The following is a 26026-nucleotide window of genomic DNA, read 5'->3' as shown; positions in this document are numbered from 1 at the left end:
TGCCTGCCTCTGCATCATGACCCTGGTATTGCTTGGAGGTCTCCCATCTAAATACTAATCAGGGCTGACCCTGCTTAGCTTCTGAGAACTGACAAGATTGGGCTAGTCTGAGCTGTATCTACCCCTGCTTTGTGTGCTACAGACCTTTTACTTTAGCTACCAACAGAATATGGAGAAACAGAATGGCTTCCAATTGGCAAATGTGTCAGACAAGGATATGTTTTATTTCTCTGTCTTTCTAGTCTATATGCAGAACATATCACATAAGAAATCTGGCTTAGATTTAGATAAAGGTGGAGTGAAAATTAGTGGAAGGAACATTAACAATTTGAGATATGCAGATTACACCAGATTAATGGCAGAAAATAGTGAAGACTTGAAATGACTACTGATGATGGTTAAAACAGACAGTGCCAGAGCAGGATTACAGCTGAACATCAAGAAAATAAAAAGTAATAAATACTGAGGAATTACACAACTTTAAGGTTGATGAAGAAATTGATTTTGTTAAAGGTTTTCTGTTCTTGGCTCAATCCTCAACCAAAAGAGAGAAATCAGAAGGAGATTGAGACTGGGGAGGGCAGCCATAATGGAACTAGAAAAGATCCTTAAGGTCGTTTTCGCACTCACCTTCAGCTGGCGCGAAGACCCTCTTCACCGCGCAGGATCTGCGCGGATTTCGCACTAACTGCTGCGGAGCAGCCCGAAAAGCCGGAAGCTCCCTTCGCAAAAGCCGCTCAAACGGAAACTTGCTTTTTGGCGGTTTCCGTTTGAGCGGCTTTTGCGAAGGGAGCTTCCGGCTTTTCGGGCTGCTCCGCGGCTGTTAGTGCGAAATCCGCGCAGATCCTGCGCGGTGAAGAGGGTCTTCGCGCCGGCTGAAGGTGAGTGCGAAAACGACCTAAGTGTAAAGATGTGTTGCTCGTGACCCAGATAATTCATATTATAGTATTCTCCCTTACTGTGTGTGTATGAAATTAGACAATTAAGAAAGTTAACAGGAAAACAGTTGATTAATTTGAAATGTGGTGGTGAAGGAGAGTTTCACAGATACTATGGATTGCTAAAAAGACTAAAAAATGGGTTCTAGGTCAGTGCAAGCCTGAATTCCCCCTCAAATCTAAAATGACCAAGCTGAACCTTGTTGTACTTTGGTCGCATTATGAGAATACAAGAGCTGCTGGAAAAGGCTAGGAAAAGTTGAAGACAGCAGAGAAAGAGGAAAGACCCATCATGAGATGGATTGACTCAAGAAAGGAAGTCACAGCCCTCAGTTTACAAAACTTGAGCCAGGCTGTTAATGATAGGATATTTTGGAGGTCAGTAATTCATAGGATCATCATAAGTCAGAAGCACCTTAATGGCACTTAACATGCACACCAAGTTTTATTGTTCTCTGCTAGTCCAATGTTGTTACTGCTGCATCTAAAAATTAGGTGGAATTGTAGTAAATGTCAGTACAGAGCTCATGTTACTTTCCACACTAGCCTGTGCTGATTATTTGTAGTCTAAAAGGTGTGTTAATGGAGGTGGGAATAATATGAAATTTCCTTGCCTAGTTAGCTGTAGCACAGGCCACTATCCTAAGGAGGTCTGCTCATGTTCTTAGTCAGGTCTATTTAATGGTGCTTACTCTGAAGAAAGTGTTTTCAGGATTGCACTGTAACTACCCACATACTGAGACCTCACCATCTTGTGTATTTCTTTTCTAAAGAAGGTAAATACCTGTGTGTGTGTTTGCATTTGCATCCCTTACCTAAGTCCAGACATAGAGAGATCTGTGATGTTATTTTCTAATATTTGTTCATTTCTTCTGTATCTTACAAACTCTATATCTTTGTTTGACAGCGCTGGCTTACAGAACAAAGAGCCCAATGTCCTCACTGTCGGTAAGCTATCTGTTACTCTTGGGAAACGCAGAAACAGAGGTGGAAGGGACCTCGGGTCATGTAGTACAACTCCCTTCACAATGCAAGAAGTTCCCAACTGCCTCCCTCCATGACCCCTGCTCTTTGTCCAGAGGAAAGCAGACAACCTCCAGGATTCTTGGGCCAATTTGGCCGGAAGGAGAATTCCTTCTTGACTCCAAAGTGGCATGTACTACTCCCAAGAAAAGTCTGCCCCATCCTATTGTTTCTCCTACCTAAATGCAGGACTGTACATTTATATCTGTTGAAATTCATTTTGTTTTCACCCAGTTTTTCAGCCCATCAAGATCATCCTGTACCTTGATTCCGTTTTGTACTGTATGTGCTACCCCTCCTAATTTAGTATTAGCTTAGTAAAAGCTGCAGATTTAATGAGCTTTCTTACAGGGGAGAATCTCCCAAAGCAAACGCAAAATTATTTGTAACCTCAGCTTGTCTTGTAACATGAGAATATCAGCATTTCACATTGATATTAGAACTACAGTACTGGTCAGAAAGAGAGTCTGTGTGTGAGTGCATGAAGGGAAGAGGCAAATTTCAATAGGATCTTTCTCTGTTCTTCCTCATTTATGTCTTCTGTTCCCCATGTAACACTATACTAAACTGACCCACATTGTGTTTTAGAAGTTGTTGATCGTATATAAAAGGATAAATGCCAGTTGCTGAAATATTTTCTGAGGGGCCAGAATTGATTTGGGATTGTTGAACTGAATTATTTTAATTTCACTTGCAGGTCTCCACTCCAGCTGCGGGAGCTTGTCAACTGTCGCTGGGCTGAGGAAGTGACCCAGCAGCTGGACACGCTTCAGCTGTGCAATTTGAACAAGCAGGAAGAAAATGAGAAGGACAAGTATGTGGGAGTGGATTAAGGGTTTTGAAAAGTTCTGGCCAAAGACTCTGCTTCAAATAGGGAACAAATTTCAGTTCTTTAAATCTCCATGGACAAGAGTGGGTATAATGCTGGGATTGGATCAATAGTTGTATTAATTAAAGTGTTAAACAAGATTCCATAGTGTTTAGGCCTATAATATCGAATAGAGGCTTGAAAGTCACCTGACTTTCTTTGTTGATGGAAGTGTCAGCCCAGAGCTCTCACAGTTGCTTCTACTCTGTTTTTGCCATCAAGAGCCACTGGCCCTATTGATGTTAGTACATATGCTTTATGTTGAGTTTCCTGGATGACGGGAGGAATGAAGTTGTGTATCCACCCTTGTGATACTCAGGGACTTTGCTTTTTCAGGCTCACCGCTTCTTGATAACTGTTTCCCGTAATTTCCTTATAGTAGAATTTAGTTCAGGTTTGTGGGAGGGACAGATGTTTGCAGAATAGGGTGACAAATGGAAAGGGAAATGATGTCTAAAGGTTTGGAAGACTATGTACAAATGAAAATATCAAAGAGAAAATATGAGAAAGATGCTATAACCCAAAGTCGACTCCTCATGCCTATATGAATAAGGTCGTGTAACTTATCTTTGTAATTTAGCAAATCAGAAATTCTTCTAAACCGGACCGTCAATGTATAATAAAAAGCTTCTTGGTGGCGGTGTACTTTAAAAGTAATTTTAAATACACTGGCTTTGCAAAAACAGCTTTTAAAAACTCTTAAACTTTTTCTTGTTTTAAAGGTGTGAAAATCATCATGAGAAACTGAGTGTGTTTTGTTGGACATGTAAGAAATGCATCTGCCACCAGTGTGCTCTTTGGGGAGGAATGGTGAGTAGAAAGCTGGGTATAACTGTAGAGCCACTGCTGATTTAAATTCTTAGTGTTTCTGGACTGCCAGTTGTGTAATTTTTTCTGTAAAAGGAGCTCAGCAACTGTGGCTTATTGAAATTAACTTTCTCGATGTAGGCTTATGATTTGTGGAGGAGCATCTTTCATAGGTTGTTTATATGCTATCATCTCAGAAGAACTGGATTTAGATTTCCTAAAAAGGAGCTAAACTAATCCTTCCTCTTAACTACAAAACATAGTTATGTCTCCTGATGTGACAAGCACCCTAACCCAAAATGCGTAGAGACTTAATGCTTTCTGTTTTAAATAACTTTGATTACCCCTTGCCAAATTTCATATGTCAGTTTTGGTGAATTGGGTGTACCCTTTAAGCTCTGTGACTTACTGACAGAATATCTGCCTTGCATGCAGATGGCCTAAGGTTCATTCTCTGGCAGCTCCAGTTTAAAGGATCTTGGGTAGCAGGTGTTGGCCCTTCTCTACATGGGAGAACATTACTGGTTATAACTGACAGTATTGAGTTGCATGAACCTATGTCTGACTTACAGCAAGGCTCAAATCCTGGGAACCAGGTTGCATGTCATATGTCTCAGTGATCCTCAGTGGATGTGCAGCACTTATTTATCATCTCACGTCAGAATATGCTTTGTTATATCTTAATTTTACATTGTTCAGTGTTGGTAGATGCACTCATATCTTGACAGTTTGCTTTCTTTCCTGGCTCCGGTATTTGAAGTAGTAATGAAAGCATGAGAAATTGAGAAGGTTGTGTTAAGGTTAGAGGTTAGCTGTTTGTTGTTATGATAGGCAGGGGTACTCCATATTTATTTCTGTACCACAGAACTTTTGTAATCCTTTTAATAAAAATAATGGGAAACAGTGAAGAGTTTAGGGTTATTCTTTGTGGTTAAAAAATCAGAAAATACAGTTATTAAAATACAAAGCATGAAGGCTGAGAAATGAATCTAACTCTTAAATTTTGGGATTGGCTTCTAGACCCAAAGAAAATTTGTCAAGGCCTGAAGATGGTTTAGTATTTTTAAAAGGAAGTATTTATTTGGACTGAGCGCACTGACTCTGAAAGCAGAAGGCATAGAACTTGCATGCCTTGCAGCTCTTGTAAAATTTTAAATTAGCAGATGTTAAACAACCATGATAGTGAGAATTCTGAGTGGAAAATTAAATAGGACAAGTACTCTATTGAAATAGTTCAGGTTGAAATACCTTCTTCCGTTGTAACATGACTTTTTAAATTTCAAAAATAATTAATTTGTTATAATATTAGTAATAATTGTTGTAGCTGGTAGCTTTTAACAGCTTTATTGAAACAATGTTCCTGTGTTTTAAGTTGCTGCATTAAAGAAAAACATTTATTCTTGATGGAGCAAGCTCTGCTTTAACATGGAAAAAAAGTCCTGGCTGCCTGCATTCATAAGCATGCCTAGGGTATTTAATTTGGCCCTCTTAGGGAATAAGAGCTCTAAATGTCTACATGTTCTGAGTGTTCAGCCAGTTTATTTTAATTAGCTAAAGAACTGTGCTGTGAATCTCATTTTTGGCAAGTGTTGTACTCTAAATCACTTTCTGCCTCCAAGAGACTGGAAGAATACTAATGCATCAGACATTGTCTACTCTGTGAAATAAGGCAAAAGGAAGCATCCTGTTTTGAACTGACGCAATGAAGCTAAAATGTGTGTGCATATCTCTCTGTGTCTTTTTTGGTAGCATGGGGGACATACATTTAAGCCATTAGCTGAAATTTATGAACAACATGTCACAAAAGTGAATGAAGAAGTTGCAAAGCTTCGCCGGAGGCTCATGGAGCTGATCAGTTTGGAGCAAGAAGTGGTAAGGAGGTAGCCCTTTCCCCTTCTTTTTGAACCAGTGTGTCTTCACTCTTCATAGTAAACTTGACAGTTGACTGCATGTTGATGGAGCAGCAAAATCATCATCCATAGATATCACATAAGTTTTGTCTGTGGGATACAGGGCTCAGGTATGGCAGGTGTGGGGATGGAGAAGGATAGAGAAACTGGCATGCTCAGTCTCCTGAGAGTTGATGATATCATGGAATTTAAGTCAGGAAAATTCCCCAGTGTTTCTCTCCATCTGGGATCTTCAGCTTGTCCTGTAGTCTGAGAATATCAGCATAACAGATTGATATTGTAACTACCGTTGGTCAAACAGGGTTTTATTATGCCTGTAACTGACAGCTTTGTTTTGTATACCTTATTATAAGACTACAGATTTAAGAAGCAGAAAAGTGTTCTGTTTGATAGTATCTTTTCCTTATGTCACCAGAGGGCGCTTTTGAGACTGTGATAACGTATACTGCCTGGGATTTTTATGTTATGTCTAGACAGTGTCTGTAATGTTACGAAGAGTAAATGATAGCCTGTCTTTGTGTCTGCAAGATGATCCATTTCAGTCTGGATTTAAGTCTGTGTTTGGGAAGGAAACAGCTTTTATCGCCCAGACTGTTGATCTTTACCAGATGGTCAATATGGACATTGTATCCCTGTTGGCTGTCTTGATCCTCTTGACTGTGACACTCTAGAGGGGACTGGCTGAGTTGTGTTTGTGGGGTACAGTGCTTTGGTGGTATAACACTTACTTGACTGGCCAACTCCAGAAGGTGGTGCTGGGAGAGGGGCTATGGCTCAGTGGTAGAGCCTCTGCTTGGCATGGAAAAGACCCCAGCATCAATCCCCAACATCTCCAGTTGAAAGGAGCAGGTATTAGGTAACGTGAAAGACCTCTGCCTGAAACCCTTGAGAGCCTCTGACAGTCCTGACTTTGATGGACCAAGAGTCTGATTCAGTAGAATGCATGTTCATGATTGCTACTCAGGCCTGTGACATTTATGCTGTGGAGTCCAGCAGAATTGGATAGGTCTTTGGAAGTGCCTGGAGATGGTAAGGGGGTGTATGAGGGTCAGTAAAAACAGAAGATTGACATTCTGTTGGTCAATGACAAAGTTGCAGTCCCCCTGAAGGAATATATGGCTTGAGGGCGCTGCTGGATTCGGGTTTATGTTTGAGGCTCAGGTCTCCTCTTGGGCATACAGCATCTTTTGTGAACTCTGTTAAAATGCCATGACCCTTCCTCAGTTGTTGTGATCAGGGCATGATGATCTATGCTGTGTTTAGCTGTGGATTGGATTATTGTAACACATCAAGTGGGGCTGTCTTTGGAAACTGTCCAGACACTTTTGGTGGTTCAAAATGCAGCAGCCAGCCTGCTCTCAGGAGTCACATATTGAGATCTTGTCATCACTATGATGAAAAATCTGCACTGGCTTCCCGTCCATTTCTGGACACAATTTAAAGACCTTAAGCAGTCTGGAACTGATGTATCTATGGGACCACCTCCTCCGCTATGTCCCTGGAAGAGCATTACGCTCTGCTGGTTGGAACTTGCTGGTGATCCCTGGCCCTAAAGAGGTCCAGCTGACCTCGATGAGGGCCAGGTCTTTTTCAGTCCTGGCCCCAACTTGGAGGAACACTCTGCCTGAAGACACCAGGGCCCTGCAAGATCTTCTACAGTTTTGTAGGGCCTGTAAGGTGGAGATGTTCCACCAAGCCTTTGTATAAGGATGGTGATAGTTGCCACGCTGGCACCTCTCTCCTTTGCCCTATTGGGGGGTCCCCCTCTGCCGCTGATGCAATGTCTGGTAATCTGTCCACACAGCACTTTAATGAGACTCCATTGGGATGTGTAATTTGTTTTAATTTAACTGGTTTTATTGATTTATTATTATTATTATTATTATTAATTGCATATGATGAATCACCCTGTCCTGGCTAGTGCCAGGTTCTGGGCGATGTACTACATTAAAAAATACATATATATAAAATCAGTTAAGTTAAGAAGGTTACAAACCCTGATAGCGTCTTTAAAGTGCTCTTATTCAGTCATTCACATCAGGGGTGGGGGGGATCCAGTTTGGTGTAGTGGTTAAGTGTGTGGACTCTTATCTGGGAGAACCGGGTTTGATTCCCCACTCCTCCACTTGCACCTGCTGGAATGGCCTTGGGTCAGCCACAGCTCTGGCAGAGGTTGTCCTTGAAAGGGCAGCTGCTGTGAGAGCCCTCTCAGCCCCTCCTACCTCACAGAGGGTGTCTGTTGTGGGGGGGAAAGATATAGGATTTGTAAGCTGCTCTGAGTCTCTGATTCAGGGAGAAGGGTGCGGGGTATAAATTTGCAATTCTTCTTCAAAAGGGGGTGGAGAGAAAAGGTGCCAGCAGCATGGCAACCATCGCTGTCCTCATGCAAAGGCTTGGCGGATCATCTCTGCCTTACAGGGCCTGCGAAACTGTAAAAGCTCCCACAGGGCCCTGATGTCTTCTGGCAGAGCATTCAACTGAGTCGGGGCCAGGACTGAAAAAGCTCTGGCCCTTGTTGAGGACAGTCGGATCTCTTTCGGGCCAGGGATCACAAGCAGATTTCGACCAGTGGAGCATAATGCCCTTCCAAGGACATGGAGGAGGCGGTCTCGTAGATACATCGGTCCCAGACCTCTCAAGGCCTTAAAGGTCATAACCAAAACCTTGAATCTAACCTGGTACTCAGCCGGCAACTAGTGTAGCTGGCGCAGCACAGGTAGAATATGTGCTGTCTGTGGTGTTCTTGTCAGGACTCGCACTGCTGCATTCTGGACCCATTGTATGTATGTATCCTATTTCTACATTGTACATTGCCCAGAGCCCGGCACCAGCCGGGATGGGGCAATTCATTAAGTCAGATGATGATGGTGATATATAAGTGCTAGTTCTTATCTATAAGGCCCTAAATGTTCAAGGATCTTCCTTGTGTAACTGAAAGTAAGCTGCAGCAGTCATTTTGTGGCTGACTCTGTCTCCTGTGACAGCCATTTTGTGCTGCATCTGCCACATTGGCTCAGAATTCCAGATATAGCCACAGGCTCAAGAAGGTTGGGAACCCTGGACATGAGGCAACCTATGAGTCTCTCTTGATGTTATTTCTTTTTTCAATGAATACAGACATAGCTGGCTAGAAGTGAATTAATACTTCATATGTCTTTCAGGAAAGGAATGTAGAAGCTGTGCGCAGTGCGAAAGATGAGCGTGTTCGAGAAATCAGAAATGCAGTGGAGATGATGATTGCTAGGTTGGACACTCAGCTGAAGAACAAACTTATAACACTAATGGGTAGGCTTATCGTTTTTTGCTTTTTGTTGATTTTGGGATTAGGGGATCTGGACCTAATAAAATTTTCCTTTGGGGATAAAACTAAGCTACACCTTGGTCATCCCACAGAAGTTCTGAGACAGCAGCAATTAGAATTTGGAAAAAGAAAAACACTGAGAGAAACTAAAATGATAGTTGTTGAACACAGTGACCAGTCTCCCACTCGCCTTATGCCGCTCTCCCTCTCCTCTTCTCTGCGGGGCTTCCTTCGGATTTCACACCATCTGCCCCAGGGGCTGCAACTAGCTTTACCTTTTTCGCACGGCAAACACAAACTGGTTTTCAGAGGATCCTGTTTGCTGTGTAAAAAAAGAGGCGGCGCAAGTTGCAGCCTCGGGGCAGCTTATGTGAAATCCGACAGAAGCCCTGCTGAGAGGAGGCGAGTAAGAGGCTAGTGGGAAATCGGTGAGTCACATTTTTGTAGCTTTGTTGTTAATACTTAGACCACCTTATGTTATCTTGATAACGTTTATCGCAACCGTGTGTTAATCAGCATTGTTTTATATGAATTTATGTTGGGGCTTGGAAGCCCACCCAGTGAGTTCATAGTTGAACTGAGTCATATCAGAGACTTCGAACTCATGGGTTTAAACCATCAGACTGTACAATATCCTTTTATATACATCTTTAAGTTCTAGAATTGGGTATGAGGACAATTGAAAAACATACCCAAAGTTGTCAGGGTTACCATGTTTAATCAATATCAGTAATTTTTTTTTTAAATTCTGATTGGTGCTCACCATTAATTGGTTGCCATTTTTTAAGGAAAATTATTTTTTAGCAACTGTTTGTAATATCTCCAGATAGCAGGCAAGTACTGCCTTTGGAGGCATTCCCCATTGTTTTTTTCTTGTACTTGCAGGATGGATTGCCTGTTCACAGGTAATGCCTTCTATGCCATACACTTGCACACCTTGTCTGAAACATGTACTTCAACTTCAGAACCATTGTTCTTTGTGCTGTTAATTGATCAGTTGCTCTGCTGAATGAAGCTAACCCAGTATTTTCGTTGCACTCTTTGGGGCACTCTTAGACATTTCTGGGTAAAGTGATCAGGGTTCTTTTGTCTAACCACACACTTGTAAAATTCATATTTCCCCTACATATTGTTGGGTGGGAATAAAGCCTCAAGCAAATTTAAGTCTGAAGAATTCTATCTTCATTTTCTGTTTGTCCTCCGATTAGGGCAAAAGACTTCACTAACCCAAGAAACAGAACTCCTAGAGTCCCTGTTGCAGGAAGTAGAGCACCAGGTAATGGAAACAAAATGGTTTTAAGCTAGCTGAGGACATTTCACCTGCTTGAATCTGTCCAATCCCCCCATAATGTGAACTTGGATTAGTTTGAAATTAGTTTTACATGCAAATTCTCTGAAGAACCTTATTCTTGTGAGCTACTGTAAGCTTGTTAGTAATTAACACCCCCCACAAAAACTAGCATTCTTCTGTCATCAATTAAATGTGTTGTCAGAAATACTAAAGTACCTGGGAAAGTTTGGGCCACTTTTTCTGCCCAGCTACCTTTTCTATGAGATTGATGTTTATTTTATTAATCATATTAATTTTTATTAATTAAATAAAATATATCACACCTTTTATTATGGCTCGAGGAGGATTACAAATTACAATTTCAAGAGTTCAAAATAAAGCCCTAAATAACCACCCTTCCATCTGAGTTCTTAGTGTTTACATGTCACTGCGCTAGATATCACATCCCAAGCATGCTATACCTATAACTGTTGCTACTGTTTCATCTGGAATCTAGCAAAAGAACAGCTGCTTAAACTGTTGCCTGACGTGGTTAATAATATCTCCTGCTTCCTTTGTTACAGCTGCGTTCATGCAGTAAAAGCGAACTGATAATGAAAAGCTCAGAGATCTTGATGATGTTCCAGCAAGTGCACAGGAAGCCCATGGCCTCTTTTGTCACTACGCCTGTCCCTCCAGACTTCACAAGGTACAGCCTCAGTAGCCTCTGACAGGCCTGCTCCTTCTTGGAGAATGTTGTAACAGAAATTATAAGCCTGGTTTACGCAAGCCTTCCCACACCCACATGTAGAATATGATGTCTGAAGAGTCCAACTTGTGTAAGCGATTGTTGTCCTTCTAATAGGCGGGCCGTGGGTCAAATCTGTGTGCAGAATTCCTGGGCAGGTAACACATGCCCTGTGCAAAGAGGGCAGAAGAGGTCATGCTTTAGCCATAGCTCATCAGTCCTATGTGCTGTGTAAAAAAGGCTTCTCATTCAGTTCAGTAGCAATCTCACCTCAGTTAAGTGTTTATGCTGGATTAATGTGCAGTCGCACGGATAAAAACTGTAACATAATATTTAGATTCAGGTGGATAGCCATGTTGATCTGAAGCAGCAAAACAAAGTTTGAGTCTAGTGACACCTTCAGAGCCAACAAAGTTTTATTCTGGGTATAAGCTTTTGTGTACAAACCCACATCTTCAGGTACAGCGTATACAAGATACAATATTGGGATGCTGTTTTTGTATGCCTGACCTGAGGCCTGCTCAGATCTCAGGGAGAGGTAGTGAGCGTGCCTCAGGCTATGAGATCCCCTTCCCCATGCAGGTGGAAGAAAACAAACTGAACTGGACTTGTCCAGTATCTGATCCTAACCTCTGTTCTGTTCAACAGCATGATCTGTAGTGGAGGTATCCCAGCATGACAGCCAGCCTAAGAAAATGTAATTAGCAATATTGTGGATGAAGTCTGAAGCATCCCTGAGTTTTGTGGGTGTATGTTTAGCAGGCCTCAGATTCAGTGGGAGCTCACAGGAGTGCAGCTCCTGAACCTTCCTGAGAATTCCACCTCCTCCTCAGAGTTCCACCTCCTTGTCCATTGAATAGTATGTGCAGCTGCATAACAATCCCTGGATGAGCTCCACCAACTATTTTTCTACAAAATGACCGCTGATGTTCAGAGTGCCACAACTTGTATTCCTGTCCATGTTTCAGTGACACCTGGAAATCCCACTGTCTTATTCATCATTTGTTTTTCTCCCTGCAGTGAGTTAGTACCAGCCTATGATTCAACTACCTTTGTCCTGGAGAATTTCAGGTAGGAACATGATTTAGGTAAGTATGAGTTTTTTGCTTGTATAGAAGTAATCTCAGGGCAAAATGCGAGGGAGGCTCAAACCCTAGAAGTGAGAGGCAAGTGCTGGGATTTGACCCCCAGCACAGGTGAATTAGGATGGGCAATACATTTGTATAAAAGGGAACTCCCCACAAATACACACTATTCCTTGTGTTATTGTTTCTGTGATGGGGGCACATTGAAAAATTGAGCAGAGCCAGCTGATCATATGTGACTCACCAGTTAGACTCATGTCATCAGCTCATTTTTGCAGATGGAGTAGAATTGATTCGGTCTGGACTGAACTGACCTTATGGTTCCGAAATCTGTTCCAGAAGCCATTCTCAGGCTTTGAAACTTGGGTTTCCATATCACGTGTTTGCTGCAGTTGGAATGTGCTTTTTAAGCATATACAGAGTGCCTCTCCCTGAAACTGCAGTGAAAATTTGAGGGCAAAAGTTTTATACCAAAAAGGACTGTGTTTATCTGGATGGCATAATGAAATTCAAGAGAAGTCCCACTTACAGAATTTTGTTCAGAGAAAGAAAAAGTTTAGTGTGGAAGTGGAATTAGGAGAAAGGATAATGTGTCTATGGTTTTGAGAAAAGTGAGGGAGTTAATGGCAGAAGCCTTGGAAGATGAGATGTGATGGATCACAACAGCATAAAATAGGATAGTGTTGAATGATGGAAAGGAGTAATTTTATGGTATAAGATGATGGAAGAATAACTCTGGTGAATAACACTTAATTTCACGGCTGGAAATAATGTGCTAAGAGGCAATCATTTCTTAAAGTTCTTCATCCCTGTTTTGTACTGAGGGCTTTACTTTAATCTCTTCATTGGAGATTTCTTTTCATTTTCTTTACAGTACTTTGCGCCAGCGGGCAGATCCTGTCTACAGTCCACCTCTTCAAGTTTCTGGACTATGTTGGAGGCTAAAGGTTTATCCAGTGAGTTTCAGCGATAGTACTAATAAAAAAGTTACTTGTTTTACCTATGAATTCCTCTCCCATTGCATTATAACATTTTCTAACTTGCTGTGTTCAGAAGCATTGTATTCTTAAAGATGTATATAAGAAATGTTTATGTTTTCAATGTAGGATGCCATTCCCATGTGGATGGGCAGACTTTTCCTTACATAGGGAAGCCATAGATTTGTGGAATACCTGCTTTAAAGAATCCTTTTTGTATTTTTTGAAGCTCGAGAATAAGAATCTCTCTGAAAGCACATGGAGCAAAAAGGGAGTAACAAAAATTCAATTTCATTGTGCTTAAATCCTGTCTTAGCATAACTTGGTCTGCTGGTATCCATTCTGTAAATTTGGGGGAGTGGGGAGTGCCCTGCCAGTGAACAACGTCTTAAAATGAAGAAGAATGAAGTGGCAGAGGGCATTGAAGAGACTCAGTGTGCAGACAGTTTCCTAAAGGTGGTGATTCTGGACTCCATCAGTATTGGCATCCAAGCATGAGTTTTGGGGGGAAGTAGGCAGCTGAAAGCTGCTATGGGATCCCAGACAAAGTTTCTTGCTGCCTCTTTTGCCTTTACATTCAGAACACATGCAAGGTAGTTGATTAGCATAAGCAGGGCTTTTTTTGTAGCAGGAACTCCTTTGCATATGAGGCCACACACCCCTGATGTAGTCAATCCTCCAAGAGCTTACAGGACTCTTACTACAGGGTCTACTGTAAGCTTCAGTAGGATTGGCTACATCAGGAGGGTGTGGCTTAATATGCAAAGGAGTTCCTGATACAAAAAAAAAAGCCCTGAGTGTAAGTATATTGTTACTATTCTCCTAACATTTGGGCCCCTAAAGTTTTGAATGCCTATCCCCCTATCCACACCAGCAGTCCTGGTAGCAAAATAATTTTCTGTCAGTTTATATTTTCAATTTGGGGAAACTGTGATATAACACACCTTCTTTTCACAGCCACTGGACACTTTATAACAGACTTAACTTTTTTTTGTCTTTAAAGGATGGAAATGGAGTTGTTCGAGGCTACTATTTGTCTGTATTCCTTGAGCTTTCTGCTGGATTACCAGAAACATCCAAGTAAGAAAAATGGCTAGGTGTTTCTCTTGCTCCCTCTGTTTTGATCTCCAGGGTACTGCAGTGCTTGGAAGGATGCTCACAAAAGCTGTCAGAAATTGGGACATCGGATTTAAAGGAGTTTGGGGCTTTTAATTTTTGGATGGTGGGCAGAGAAGGGAGCATCCTAGAGGCTTCTAAATAATATGCAGTGCAAAGTAAATGGGTAGAACTTCCTTCCTTTGCCCCAAATACTGCAACTGAGGCAGGGGTAGTATCCAATTAACTTGATGGGCAATAGGTTTAAGACTTACAAAGGAGATGCATTAACTTGCAGAACTCAGTGCCACAGGGTAAGTGATGTTTCCAGGTAGAAAGTCATGTTAGTCTAGTGGAACCTGGCAGGCTAACAAAATTTGTTGTATATTTTAATTTATGGCAAAATTATAAGCTTTTTTTTTTTTCCCATTAAAGGTCAGTTCATCAGATGCCCAAAGTGTTATATCCGTTAGGCCAGGGGTCTCCAGCCTTTTTTGAGGCTTGTGGGCACCATTTGAATTCTGACACAAGGTAGTGAGTGCAACCACAAATTAGCAATCGCAGGAGGTGGGACCAGTGACAAAATGGCCACACATCCAGGAAGCCTAGGTGCAAGTGATAAGAGGAGTAATTTTTAAAAATACACTGGAAAAGAGTGAGAATAAAACCAATACTGTGGTGGCAGCTGCCACTGCAACACTGTTATTTCAATCTGCACAGCAAGTCAGAAGCTCTGCTGTGCAGGAGCTCCATTAGGCAAAAATAGAGTCCCACCTACTTTCTAAAAACACTTGGCAGGCACCCTGTTGCTAAACTTTGCCTTAGGTAGATGTACTGATACTAATGACAGCAAAACAGAGGCCCAGCCATTGATAAAAGGTGGTTAACCTAAAATTAAATTTAGGAATGTGCAGGGTGAAACTTGTGCTATTCTACAAATCACAATTTTAACCTTTTGAGTCCTGATTGAATCTTGTCATCTGAATGCCATTTAGTTCAACTCTTCTAGGTCATCTATTAGAATTCAACTCTGTAAACAGAATATTTAGAGTCAGCACATTCAAATTATGGTAAAATAAAGTTTGCCAGCTCTTCACTAAAAATGCTACCTGTTTCATTTTAAAAGCACCTTTCTGGAGAATCGTTCTAGACCATTTGCAGATCATGGGGTTTGTTCTTTTGCCTTTTTAGGTATGAGTACCGTGTGGAAATGGTTCATCAGTCCACAAATGATTCTTCTAAAAACATCATTCGAGAATTTGCATCTGATTTTGAAGTTGGGGAGTGCTGGGGTTACAACAGGTTCTTTCGGTTGGACTTGCTTGCCAATGAAGGCTACCTGAACAGGCAAAACGACACGGTCATATTGAGGTAAGCAAGCACGTCACTGAACCAAGAAATAGTCTGTTAGTCATGCAGAAGCAATCACAGTAAGCCTGGCTGGGGCAATTGGTACTGCATGCTGTTCTGACCTCTAGCACTCATGCAGTGCTATTTGGATAAAAGTGTGTTACTAGAAAGATTTGGCTTAATTGTTAGTGCAAGTGTCAGATGATTTGAGGATTTCACCTAACTAAATCACCTGCCTTTCAGCTAATCTATAAATTAAATTTGGCTATTGCCGTTTCATCTGTGTAGGTGATCTGTCTAGTACTGAATGAAATATGGAATCTTTGAATCTATTGAACACGTGCCAGCATTCATTATAAAGAAAGGCCATCTGTAATATTTTTTCTGCTCCTTAAGAGTGGTAGAATATTAACATAAGAGAAGCCATGTTGGATCAGGCCAATGGCCCATCCAGTCCAACACTCTGTGTCACACAGTGGCCAAAAAAATCAAGTGCCATCAAGAGGTCCACCAGTGGGACTAGAAGCCCTCCCACTGCCCCCTGCCCAAGCACAATATTGGCCATAATGGCCTCAGTAAACAGTGTGTGCTCCTTTTCATCCTTATTTGGTTGATTTTATTATTTTTAAAACTGCAGGTTAAGGGTTTAGAGAGAAACAAGATGAAGGTGGGGAGTGCGATTTCTCCTACCCAGGGTTCTGCTTTAGCAACATTGGTGCAAGCGTTCCACCTGCACTGACTTTCGGGGGTTTTTTCCTTCAATATTTCAAATTTGTTCACAGTCATAATAGTTCAAGGATTTGTGTTCTTTTCCATTCTACGTACTTTGAGGAGGGGGTGTCACTTGAATAAGCGGATTCCTACCATGTCTGTGGGTGTCCTAATTTTTCTGATATTATGATTGGCTTGAAAACCAGCCACTCTAATATTAGGTACAGTGATTCTTCTTGCATGGGGCTTTTTTGAGTTTTATGAAGTTTGTTCGCCACCTCCCCTCCATGCTTCATGACCACTTCTCTAAAGGTTCCAGGTGCGTTCACCTACCTTCTTCCAGAAATGTCGGGATCAGCACTGGTACATTTCTCAGCTAGAAGCTGCTCAGGCAAGCAATGTCCAACAAATAAATAATCTCAAAGAGGTAAGCAGCAGCTTGGTATGCAAATGCTAGACTTAAGAGCAGTTAATGATATTGGATAACGCTACCGTTGGCTACACAGATGGCAGAGTCTTTGGGCTAGTGCGTTGTTGAGGAACAAAACATTACAGCATTTGTCTCTTACCAGTTTCTCACTAGTTTTGCTCTGCCCCCTGGCTTCTGTCCCCCCCCCCCCCCACGCAAGTTATCAATTTCCCACCAGTTGCTCTGTGGCTGCATTTTGATGCGGGGCTCCTTTCAGTTCCCTGCACAGCATTGTAATCCTTAAAAGACAGTATCACAAAACCATGTGGGGAACTGGAGGGAGCCCCACATCGAAATGCATCTGTGGAGCAACTGTGAGAAATCGATTGCTTGCACAGAAGCCTGGGGGTGGAGCAATGCTAGTGAGAAATCGGTCTCTTTTTTGTTCCCTCAGCATTTGCTAGTTGAGGCATGCTTTTCTTCAGAATTAGAAACATTTTGACTCTTACACATGAGAACTTTACTCTGTATGTAGCTTTTCTTGTTCCTTATACGCTCGCTCTTTCAGTTCCACCCAATGCAAAGACTGCCTCCAGGAAAGATCATGTAGATATGCAGTGGTCATCTTGCTCTTTAGATGGTGTTCACATGAGCCTTTAATGGTTTTGTTTAATACATTTCTCGTGGCTTGCTCTTGTGTGTGTCACCAAACACGCTACATTTGGGAATGGTTATTCTAGAATTGTATTGAACTACTATTGCTTTAGCACTGCTTTAGGTCTGTTATATATTAACATTTTCTTTTTTCTGTTTCGAACATTAAGAGGCTTACAATCGAGCTGTCCCGTACCCAGAAAGCCCACAGCGTGTCTCCTCCAGACACTCATCTTAGCCCACAGAGTGATGATGGCCCAGAAGCAAGACCCAAAAAGTCGGGACCAAACTCAGAATTGCGTCTTGAGACTGTGGCTGCAACAGCAGGGCCTCGAGATGCCAAGGATGAGGAAGAGGAGAAAGTACATTATGAAGACTTTAATGTAAGCGCCTATCTGTTGTGCTCCCAGCATTCCTGGCAAGCTTAAGTCTGTTCTATGCATTAAATAGAATGAGGTGACTGAATGCTGGGGAGGTGGAATGGAGTGGACCGCTTCATACTAGTGGCAAGCAGTTAATTCCTTTACCTGAGTAAGTGGGAAAACATAGGACTGCATGGAAAGAGCTAGACTAGAATCTTTGTTCTTGATGTGCCGACTTCACATAAAACTTCTCAGAGGGCAGGATTATTGTTTGCTTTTTGGCAGCCATTTGTTGATGATTATGCCAGTTCAGACCCATTCTTGCATAGATCCACTAAGTAATAATTTCTTGGAAGATACTCTGATTCATCTTAACACAATATTACGATGAAGTGGTGTTATGCAAAACCTAGTTATGCTGTTCTTTCAACTCATGCTCAGGAAAGGCTTGGAAACTTATTTAAAAATCATATCCTTTCTTAACTTAGACTCAAACGTTTGTCGTGGATAATGATTCCAATACCCATATGTAGCATGAGATTCTCACACTATAAATGGATGATGGTTTGGAATAAGTTGGTTCCTGGATCTTTCCTTTCTTCGTCCTTTGTGTATAGAAGTTACTAGTTCAGGGAGGGGGGGGGGAGTAGATTCTGAGTTTCACTCCACTGCTTTATATTTCAAAAGTGCAAGGGTCCTCCCATTGGCAGGGCCTAAGCAAAAGTCACTTGCATAGTCCTGTAATCAAATAAGGGGATTGACTTCCAGATATTCTTCTTAGTATTTCAGCTACTTTTTTTTTCCTGCATGACTTGTCTCCAGCATGAACTCTCAGATGGAGATCTGGATGTTGATGTTGCTGGGGAGGAAGAGATGAACCACCTGGATGGCAGCAGTTCCTCTGCTAGCTCAACAGCAACCAGCAACACAGAGGAGAACGATATAGATGAAGAGACCATGTAAGTGGCTGCAAGAATCTTTTCTATTTGTTGTTCATCTTCATTGCAATGAAATGAGGAGCTGCCTTTGTTTGAAAGCAGATTCATACATTTGCCAGGCAGCTTGCAGAGCCAGACCTGCACATCTTCAGCAGAAGAACTCAGCCAGGTGTCTTCTAATCAGTTCCTGTTGCAGTCTAAAAAGCTCTAAATATGTCCTGAGTCAGTGGCAATAGTTCCTATGGGCTGAGGACCTAGTCTTTGCATGCAGGAGAATGAGTTCTGGAATGGATTGTATTGTTTCACATGGCAGGTGTGTGGATCATATTTTTGAATGTTCCTCTAAATAAAAAGAGAGCCCAGTGGCGCAGAGTGGTAAAGCTGCAGCACTGCAGTTGGAACCCTCTGCTCACGACCTGAGTTGGATTCCAGCGGAAGCTGGTTCAGGTAGCCGGCTCAAGGTTGACTCAGCCTTCCATCCTTCCAAGGTCGGTAAAATGAGTACCCAGCTTGCTGGGGGGAAAGTGTAATGACTGGGGAGGGCAATGGCAAACCACCCCGTAAAAAGGTCTGCCGTGAAAACGTTGTGAAAGCAGCGTCACCCCAGAGTCGAAAATGACTGGTGCTTGCACAGGGGACCTTTCTTTTTCCTTTTCCTTTTTCCTAAATAAAAAATGGTCCCTCCCTGCCTGCCTGTAGAAAATTAGCACCTCAAGAAGCAAGTTATGGTGGCTTTCTCCCTGATGTGCTATATATTTTAACACTCAGGAATGTTTTCTTTTCCTCTTCTTGGGTTAGCATTTGAAATGGCATCCTTGCCTGACTTTGTAATAGACTGCCTTGACCACCTCAGGGTTTTGCCACCTTAGTGTGCTGCTGGTTTTGCTAAACCAAGCCTGAGCTGCTTGTTATCAGGTGGAAGCTGGAAAAAGGTCAGAAGGTGAGATGACCGAGATGACTAAGAGGTTGGAGCACCTTTCCTGTGAGGGAAGGCTGAAGAGGCTGGACTTTTTCAGTTTAGAAAACAGACATGATAGAGGTTTATAAAATTATGCTTGGGGCAAAGAGTATGGATAGAGAAGTTTTCTCTCTGTTAAAATACTAGCACTTGGGGCATGCAATGAAGCTGCTGGGCAGCAGGTTCAGGGCAGATGAAAGGAAATACTTTCATCAGTGAGTTATGGAATTCACTGCCAGTGGATGCAGTGATAGCTACAAGCATGTGTGGCTTTAAAAGAGGGTTCCACAGTTTCATGGAGAAGGAAACCTCCATATTCAGAGACAGCAAACATGTGAATATCCGTGCTAAGAGGCAACATTGGGGAAGCCCTTGGTCTCTATGTCCTGTTTGTCTGTCCTTCAGAGGAATTGGCCACTTCATGAAAGATGCTGCTGATCTAGATGGACCACTGGTCTGATCCAGCAGGTCTCTTATATTCCTCAGTGCTGAATGAAAATCCAGACATGTTTGAATTGGCCAGCTTCGTACAATAGCAATAAATAAAATGTACGTCTGTGCAGCTTAGAATCCATTAAGATACTTGGAATGATAAGTTGAAGATGGGAGCCTAACAGAGCTGGGTGTTTTTGCCTTCCCTCCCCCCCCCCCCCCCCCCAAAAAAAAATCTTGCTTGTAAGGTCTGGAGAGAATGATGTGGAATACAGCAATCACATGGAGTTGGAAGAAGGAAACCTTGTGGAGGAAGTGGCTTGTGCTGCAGCTGGTACATCAGGTATGCAGGAAGACCATTTTCCTTGGGCCTGTATCTTGGTGTCAAGCCTGATCTCCCTTGTTCTCCTGGCTCTCAGTGTCATGGCAGAGGCAACACAGAGCTGTGTGTTCTGCAGGATTTTCTATTTTTGGAACTGCTGCATCATGTACTGTGTAGTGATTATTGCAATGTAGGGCAGTGTTCCCATTGGCTGCAAGACGTAGAATGCTTGCAGCTGGACTTTTTTTAAGCACGTCAGTGGAAGACCAGCACTTTCCAGTGTGTTCTGTCTAAAATAGTTCGTTCTAAAATAGAACTAGTTAGTGTCATTCTCAACTTGAGTAAAACTTCCTTTCCCGCATAAGATCCGATACACTTTTGTGCATACGTACTGTAAATACATTGTATGGTTTAAACTTGCAATCTGTGCTGGGGAAGGGAGTAAATGAATAGTTTCTCGCACTGCAAGTTTGACTAATTCAGATGCAGATTCATAGTATTATTAGGACTCAGAATCACAGATGACTTGTTTTAAAACTGATATTTGAAATGCCATTGCTGCCAAGATCTATTGGGAAATGTAGCAAAGATCTGCTAATGATTCTATGGGGGAGACACTGATGGGTTTATATTGCAGTTCTCTTAACTGTCTAAACCCTATTGTGGCTCAGTTAGCAATCACTGGCATACGACAGGTAAATTATACCTCTGATGGAATTCTTTCTAAGCTGGGAAATTAATTCATATTTAACTGATTAATACCACCCCCCTTACTGGAGCAGAGACGGGGTATAATATATGCAGAACAAAAGTGACTATGTCCTGTTTCCCCCCCCCCCCTCCTTTTACTGCTGCTGTCTGTAAAATCCTTACTCAGTGATGCCTCAGCCCACCTAAAGGAATCTCCCAGTGTTTTAATTACTTGTTCCAATTTGCCTGCTTTGGCAGAGTTCTTCACATGAGTGCTGGAATCTTTCTCAGATTGGACTTAAATAGCGAGTCCAGTTAAATACCTCACAACAAGCAATTTTTTTCTCCTGTATTTAATACTAATATGGGGAGTATTCTGCCATCAGGGGTAATACCTGTTAAGGTGTGGTATGCAAGAAGCAGGAGGACAAAAAGTTAAGTGGGAATTTTAAGATATGTAGGATGTAAGTCCACAGATCCTGTGAACTTGCACAGTTTTACGAGCCCTGCTGCTCACACATAGCTGAAATAAAATCCATGGCCTAAAAGAGAATACTTCTCTCCCCATCCCCCCCCTCAAGAAGGCAATTCTTGCTCTTTAAAAACACATGGTTATTTGCAAGCCAGTGTACAGTGTTTCTGTGGTACTGCCTGTAGTTTCCTGATGTTACAATCAGGTAATTGGAATGGAACATAAGAGAAGCCATGTTGAATCAGGCCAATGGCCCATCCAGTCCAACACTCTGAATCACACAGTGGCCAATATATGTGTGTGTATATATATATACATATATACACATATACATAAATACACACACACACATATATATATACACACACACACACACATATAAATACTTTCTATTACTACCTTGTAACTACCTCTCTGTTACTGCTGCTCTTCCTCAGGCTGGCCTACAGTTTGATGGAATTCCCCTGTGTTTTGTTGGTGTGGTGGGAGATTTGTGTCATCTCTTGTCCTACTTGGAATGCCCTGGTATGGTTTTATGGGATTATTTTGACCTCTCTTCCTTCATCCCTTAATTAAATTTGATTAACTAAATATGGGGCGAAAAGAATTCACCCACATGATCTTATATGTGCCCAGTGTTTCACTTAATGTGGCCTGGTGCACGTGTGTCCAGCTATTCATGCAGCATTAGTGCACCAGTGCTGTGCCTGCCTGGGGAGGCTTTGCTATCTGAGCCTGACATGCTAAAGCTGCACACAAAGTACCTGAGAGCTCAGCTTAGATGAGATATTGGGTGTCAGAAGAATGAACAGGTATGATCTTATTCACAAATGTCATGTTTGGGACTGGGGCGCTAATAGGGCCTCCAGAAGAAATTACGGTGTGGGGAAGTGAGATAAAGATTTATTTCTTGATGTATGGATATTAGAAAAGATTGTGGGGAAAGGGAGTGGAAACATCATTTTTTAAGGAAAAGAAGTCTGTGATTGCTATTATATTCAAGGTTTGCACCTTTAAAGCAAGCTAGGGATGGCAGAATTACCTAATGCAGCAGACCAAGTCTTCCCTGTTCGACACGAGTTCTAGTATAACACTGGGGCCTGAATTCCCCTATTCCAGCCAGCCATGTGACTAGGTAGCCATAGCCAAACAGCAGTCCCACATTCACATTATAGGAATTTATAATGCTGATGAATTTTACGAAACCCTCCAGGGCTACTGATACACGTCACGTGCTTGTAGCTGTTAGCAAAAAAGTCCTTGCTGCTGTTCTTCTTCCAGGTGGGAGCCATGGATATCCTACCACAGGCGGCCGTATGTCAAGGCGGGGAGGAAGTGCGCTGGGCTCTTCTTCCAGTGCCAGTTTACTTGACATAGACCCCTTGACTCTGATACACTTGTTGGACCTGAAGGACAGAAATGGGATGGAAAACTTGTGGGGGCTGCAGCCACGCCCTCCAGCTTCACTTTTGCAAAGCAGAGGTGAGTGGGTAGCTCTAAAAACCACCATCTTCCCTCTGTCTGGGAAATTGTTGAAGTATGCTCACATCTGTAGTTTCTCCTCATTTGTGGTGCTGCTTTAAGAAATCTTTTATTCTAGGTGATTATTCTTTAGTGGTTCTGGGCTCCAAATAAAAACCACCATCTTAAACCTTCTTATGCGGAAGTAATCCCACGGGAATCAACCAGTCTAATCTCACATAATGTGATTAAGGGGCAAATAACCATCACAATCATTGATGTAATAATGCATAAGAGTTTTGCAAAGACAATCAGTATATTTGGGGCATGTTAAAATGGTGTTAAAGTAATGGGATGTACTTGAAGACCATATATTGGTGTTGGGGTCTCTGAATTGCATGATAAAGGTGTACATAAAGGAAAAACAGTGAAAATACACAAAGGGCACTGTCACATCCACTTTGCAACTGGATTTTACTGTGTAAAATGGCAAAATCCTTTTGCAAATAGTCGCTAAAGTGGATTGAAACTACATTGTTTAGCATGTGTGAATGCACCATAAAATGTAGACAGTAAATGTCTCTGCCACATGTGTCTTCCCTCACAAGGAAGGGCCAAGGGTAAGAAATTCCTCAGAAATGTCCATTTCTGTGGCCCATCTTATTGGTTCTGCATTTGGTGGTACTTGGAAGGATCAAGCCCTGTTTTCTTAATAAAATTCTGTTTTCCTGTACTGATTTATTTTTAAACATTGCTTTTGTCTTAGAGCAGTAGTTGTATTCCATGTGGAGGCATGAGGAGCCTTCATGCTCCTTGCCTCTGCAGTGCTCCCTGCTGTCAGCACCGTCCCCCCTTTGTCTGTGCAGGAGAACCTTGCCAGGCCCCTGCAGCCCAGCAACACATGCCTTGACAGCTGCATTGAGGCCTGTAAAGGGTTGAGGAGGTGGGGAGTATGTCCCTCTCTAGACTGGCTGTAGGCAGAGCTTTCATTTGGACACTTGCCTGCAGCTGTCCTGTCCTTTTCCCTTTGAGCTGGCGTGAAGGATGGTTTTTCCTGTGACTTAAAAGGGGAAAGCTGCAGAATCAGCATGGTTTTGTGTGAAAGAAGAAAAAACACTGCAGTTGAGGAGGGACGGTAGAGCAAAAAGTCCAGAGCAGAAAGGGCTTTAAAAGAACATGGGAGCCTTGTGACAGCGTACAGCTTTGTAGAGCGGGGCTTATTGCCTTGAGGAAAGGGAATCCTAGTTTACAAAAGTTTATGCGATAATTTAAAAAGTTATTCTTTAAAAAGGTGTTATAGGACTCCTGTTTGATTTTATTACACTCCCTAATACACATAACACATACCCCATACACACTTACGTGTACACGAACTGAGAGCCAGTTTGATGTAGTGGTTAAATGCACAGACTTTAATCTGGGAGAACCAAGTTTGATTTTCCACTCCTCCAAATGCAGCTGCTGGAGTGACCTTGGGTGAGCCACAAGTTCTTGCAGAACTGTTATCTCAAGAGCAGTGCTGTGAGAGCTCTCTCAGCCCCACTTACTTCACAGGGTGACTGTTATGGGGGGAAAAAGGGAAGGGGATTGTAAACTACTCTGAGACTACAAGTGAATGGCAGGGTATAAATCCAATCTCCTCTTCTTTAATTTCTCAAGTGACCCTAAGTGGATGAGCATGTTTAGTCATGGTTTGATTCCTCCTGGTGAGACGATAACTGTAAGCCAAATGCAAAAACAAATATATAAACTTATGCATTTGACACATTCCACAGTGTGATTAAAACAAAGTACATTTTAGATTGTTAGTGGTGGGTATGCATCGACTTTGGCTGCAGGAGGTTAAATTAATCCAAACTATTGTTGATTTGCAGAGCATGGCCCTGAAACATGGCAGTTCTGTGCTCATATAGCATCCTGTAGGAAAAATAGGCAGTTGGATGCTTTCAGATGCTGAGGTGCCTATAGTCAGTCACCACCCTTTATGTATCTGACCCACCCGCATTTCTCAGCTCTCAGAGAGAGGCAGTGTTTCGGGATAGACCACTTAACCCTGACTGCACTCGATAGGTGTGTGAAAATCCAGGGTTTACCAAACCTTGACTGAATATATAACAGTGGGAAAAGGCGACTTTAATTGTACATGTCCTTCAGCTACTCCAGGCCAGTGAAGGTCAGGGGTTCCTCTTGTTAGCAAAGAATCGGTAAACTAAATCACATCTGGTAAATAGACTTGGCAGGAGTGACGTACTTGTTCTAAGCTAATTGGCCTATAGCCAGCGATATCTTGTTTCGGGTCACTTTGAAACAACCATTTTGTTGACTTAATAGAGCGGAAGAGAAATGATGATCCATCTGGTACACACGCATGCACACATCTTCTTTCCATCCTACTGTTAGGATAGACAGAGAGCGGCTGGAACGGACTTTTGACTGGTGGCTTTTGATTTAACCTCGTGCTGTTGCTAAAGAAGAATGGCTGTATAGTTTTGAGTCTGGATTCTTCTAGAAAAAGATTTTAAAGACAGCCTGGTGTTTGGTGGTGAACAGAGCTTTGCTGCAGTTTTCCTTCCACAATTCTTGTTCTTGATCCCTCTGGGTGGCCAGAGGAGGATATTTGTTAGTCATTCTCTGTTGTAGTGTAGGCATAGTATCCGTTACACCAACTTTGTTTGTTTTCTTCTGAACACAGGTCAGGGTAGGAGAGCTGCTTTCCAGTTTGATCTGTTATTGGTATGATGGGAGATCCTTCTATTTATTGATGAAGATGGAGATATTGGATTTATATCCCACCCTCCACTCAGAGTCTCAGTGGGATATAAATCCAATATCTCCATCTTCTCACAATCTCCTTTATCTTCCTCTCCCACAACAGACACCCTGTGAGGTGTGTGGGGCTGAGAGGGCTCTCACAGCAGCTGCCCTTTCAAGGACAACCTCTGCCAGAGCTATGGCTGACCCAAGGCAGTTCCAGCAGCTGCAGGTGGAGGAGGGGGGAATCAAGCCTGGTTCTCCCACGTAAGAATCTGCGCACTTAACCACTACACTGTCACTATGGATGGATGTCAGCACCGCTATAACCTGAGGAGGGGTGTCACTATTATGTGTAAACAGACAGCTTATAGCATGTGCTGCAAAACAGAAAGTAGATCTGAGAGGCTTAGATGATCTACCTGACAGCTGGTGGCTGGCTGCCAGAAGGATTGCATCAGCCAAGCAGAGTCAGCATGACACAGCAAGTTGCT

General features: G+C 42.4%; 1 protein-coding gene across 1 annotated transcript in view; it reads left to right on the top strand.

Moving 5' to 3' along the window:
* TRIM37 (tripartite motif containing 37) overlaps positions 1-26026 on the top strand; it is a 51269-nt gene that overhangs the window by 4604 nt on the left and 20639 nt on the right. Inside the window, exons 3-18 of the mRNA XM_060258815.1 lie at positions 1846-1886; positions 2659-2775; positions 3552-3639; positions 5386-5508; positions 8708-8831; positions 10056-10123; positions 10702-10826; positions 11886-11936; positions 12825-12906; positions 13931-14007; positions 15214-15393; positions 16396-16510; positions 17317-17529; positions 18331-18467; positions 20085-20179; positions 22602-22802. Of these exons, the coding sequence (XP_060114798.1) occupies positions 1846-1886; positions 2659-2775; positions 3552-3639; positions 5386-5508; positions 8708-8831; positions 10056-10123; positions 10702-10826; positions 11886-11936; positions 12825-12906; positions 13931-14007; positions 15214-15393; positions 16396-16510; positions 17317-17529; positions 18331-18467; positions 20085-20179; positions 22602-22802 (1837 nt within the window). The remainder of the gene's footprint in view (positions 1-1845; positions 1887-2658; positions 2776-3551; positions 3640-5385; positions 5509-8707; positions 8832-10055; positions 10124-10701; positions 10827-11885; positions 11937-12824; positions 12907-13930; positions 14008-15213; positions 15394-16395; positions 16511-17316; positions 17530-18330; positions 18468-20084; positions 20180-22601; positions 22803-26026) is intronic.

Source organism: Heteronotia binoei, chromosome 18 (assembly GCF_032191835.1).
Source record: "Heteronotia binoei isolate CCM8104 ecotype False Entrance Well chromosome 18, APGP_CSIRO_Hbin_v1, whole genome shotgun sequence".
Lineage (NCBI taxonomy): Eukaryota > Metazoa > Chordata > Lepidosauria > Squamata > Gekkonidae > Heteronotia > Heteronotia binoei.
The sequence above is the reverse complement of the archived record's forward strand: the minus strand, read 5'-3'. Positions and strand labels throughout refer to the sequence as shown.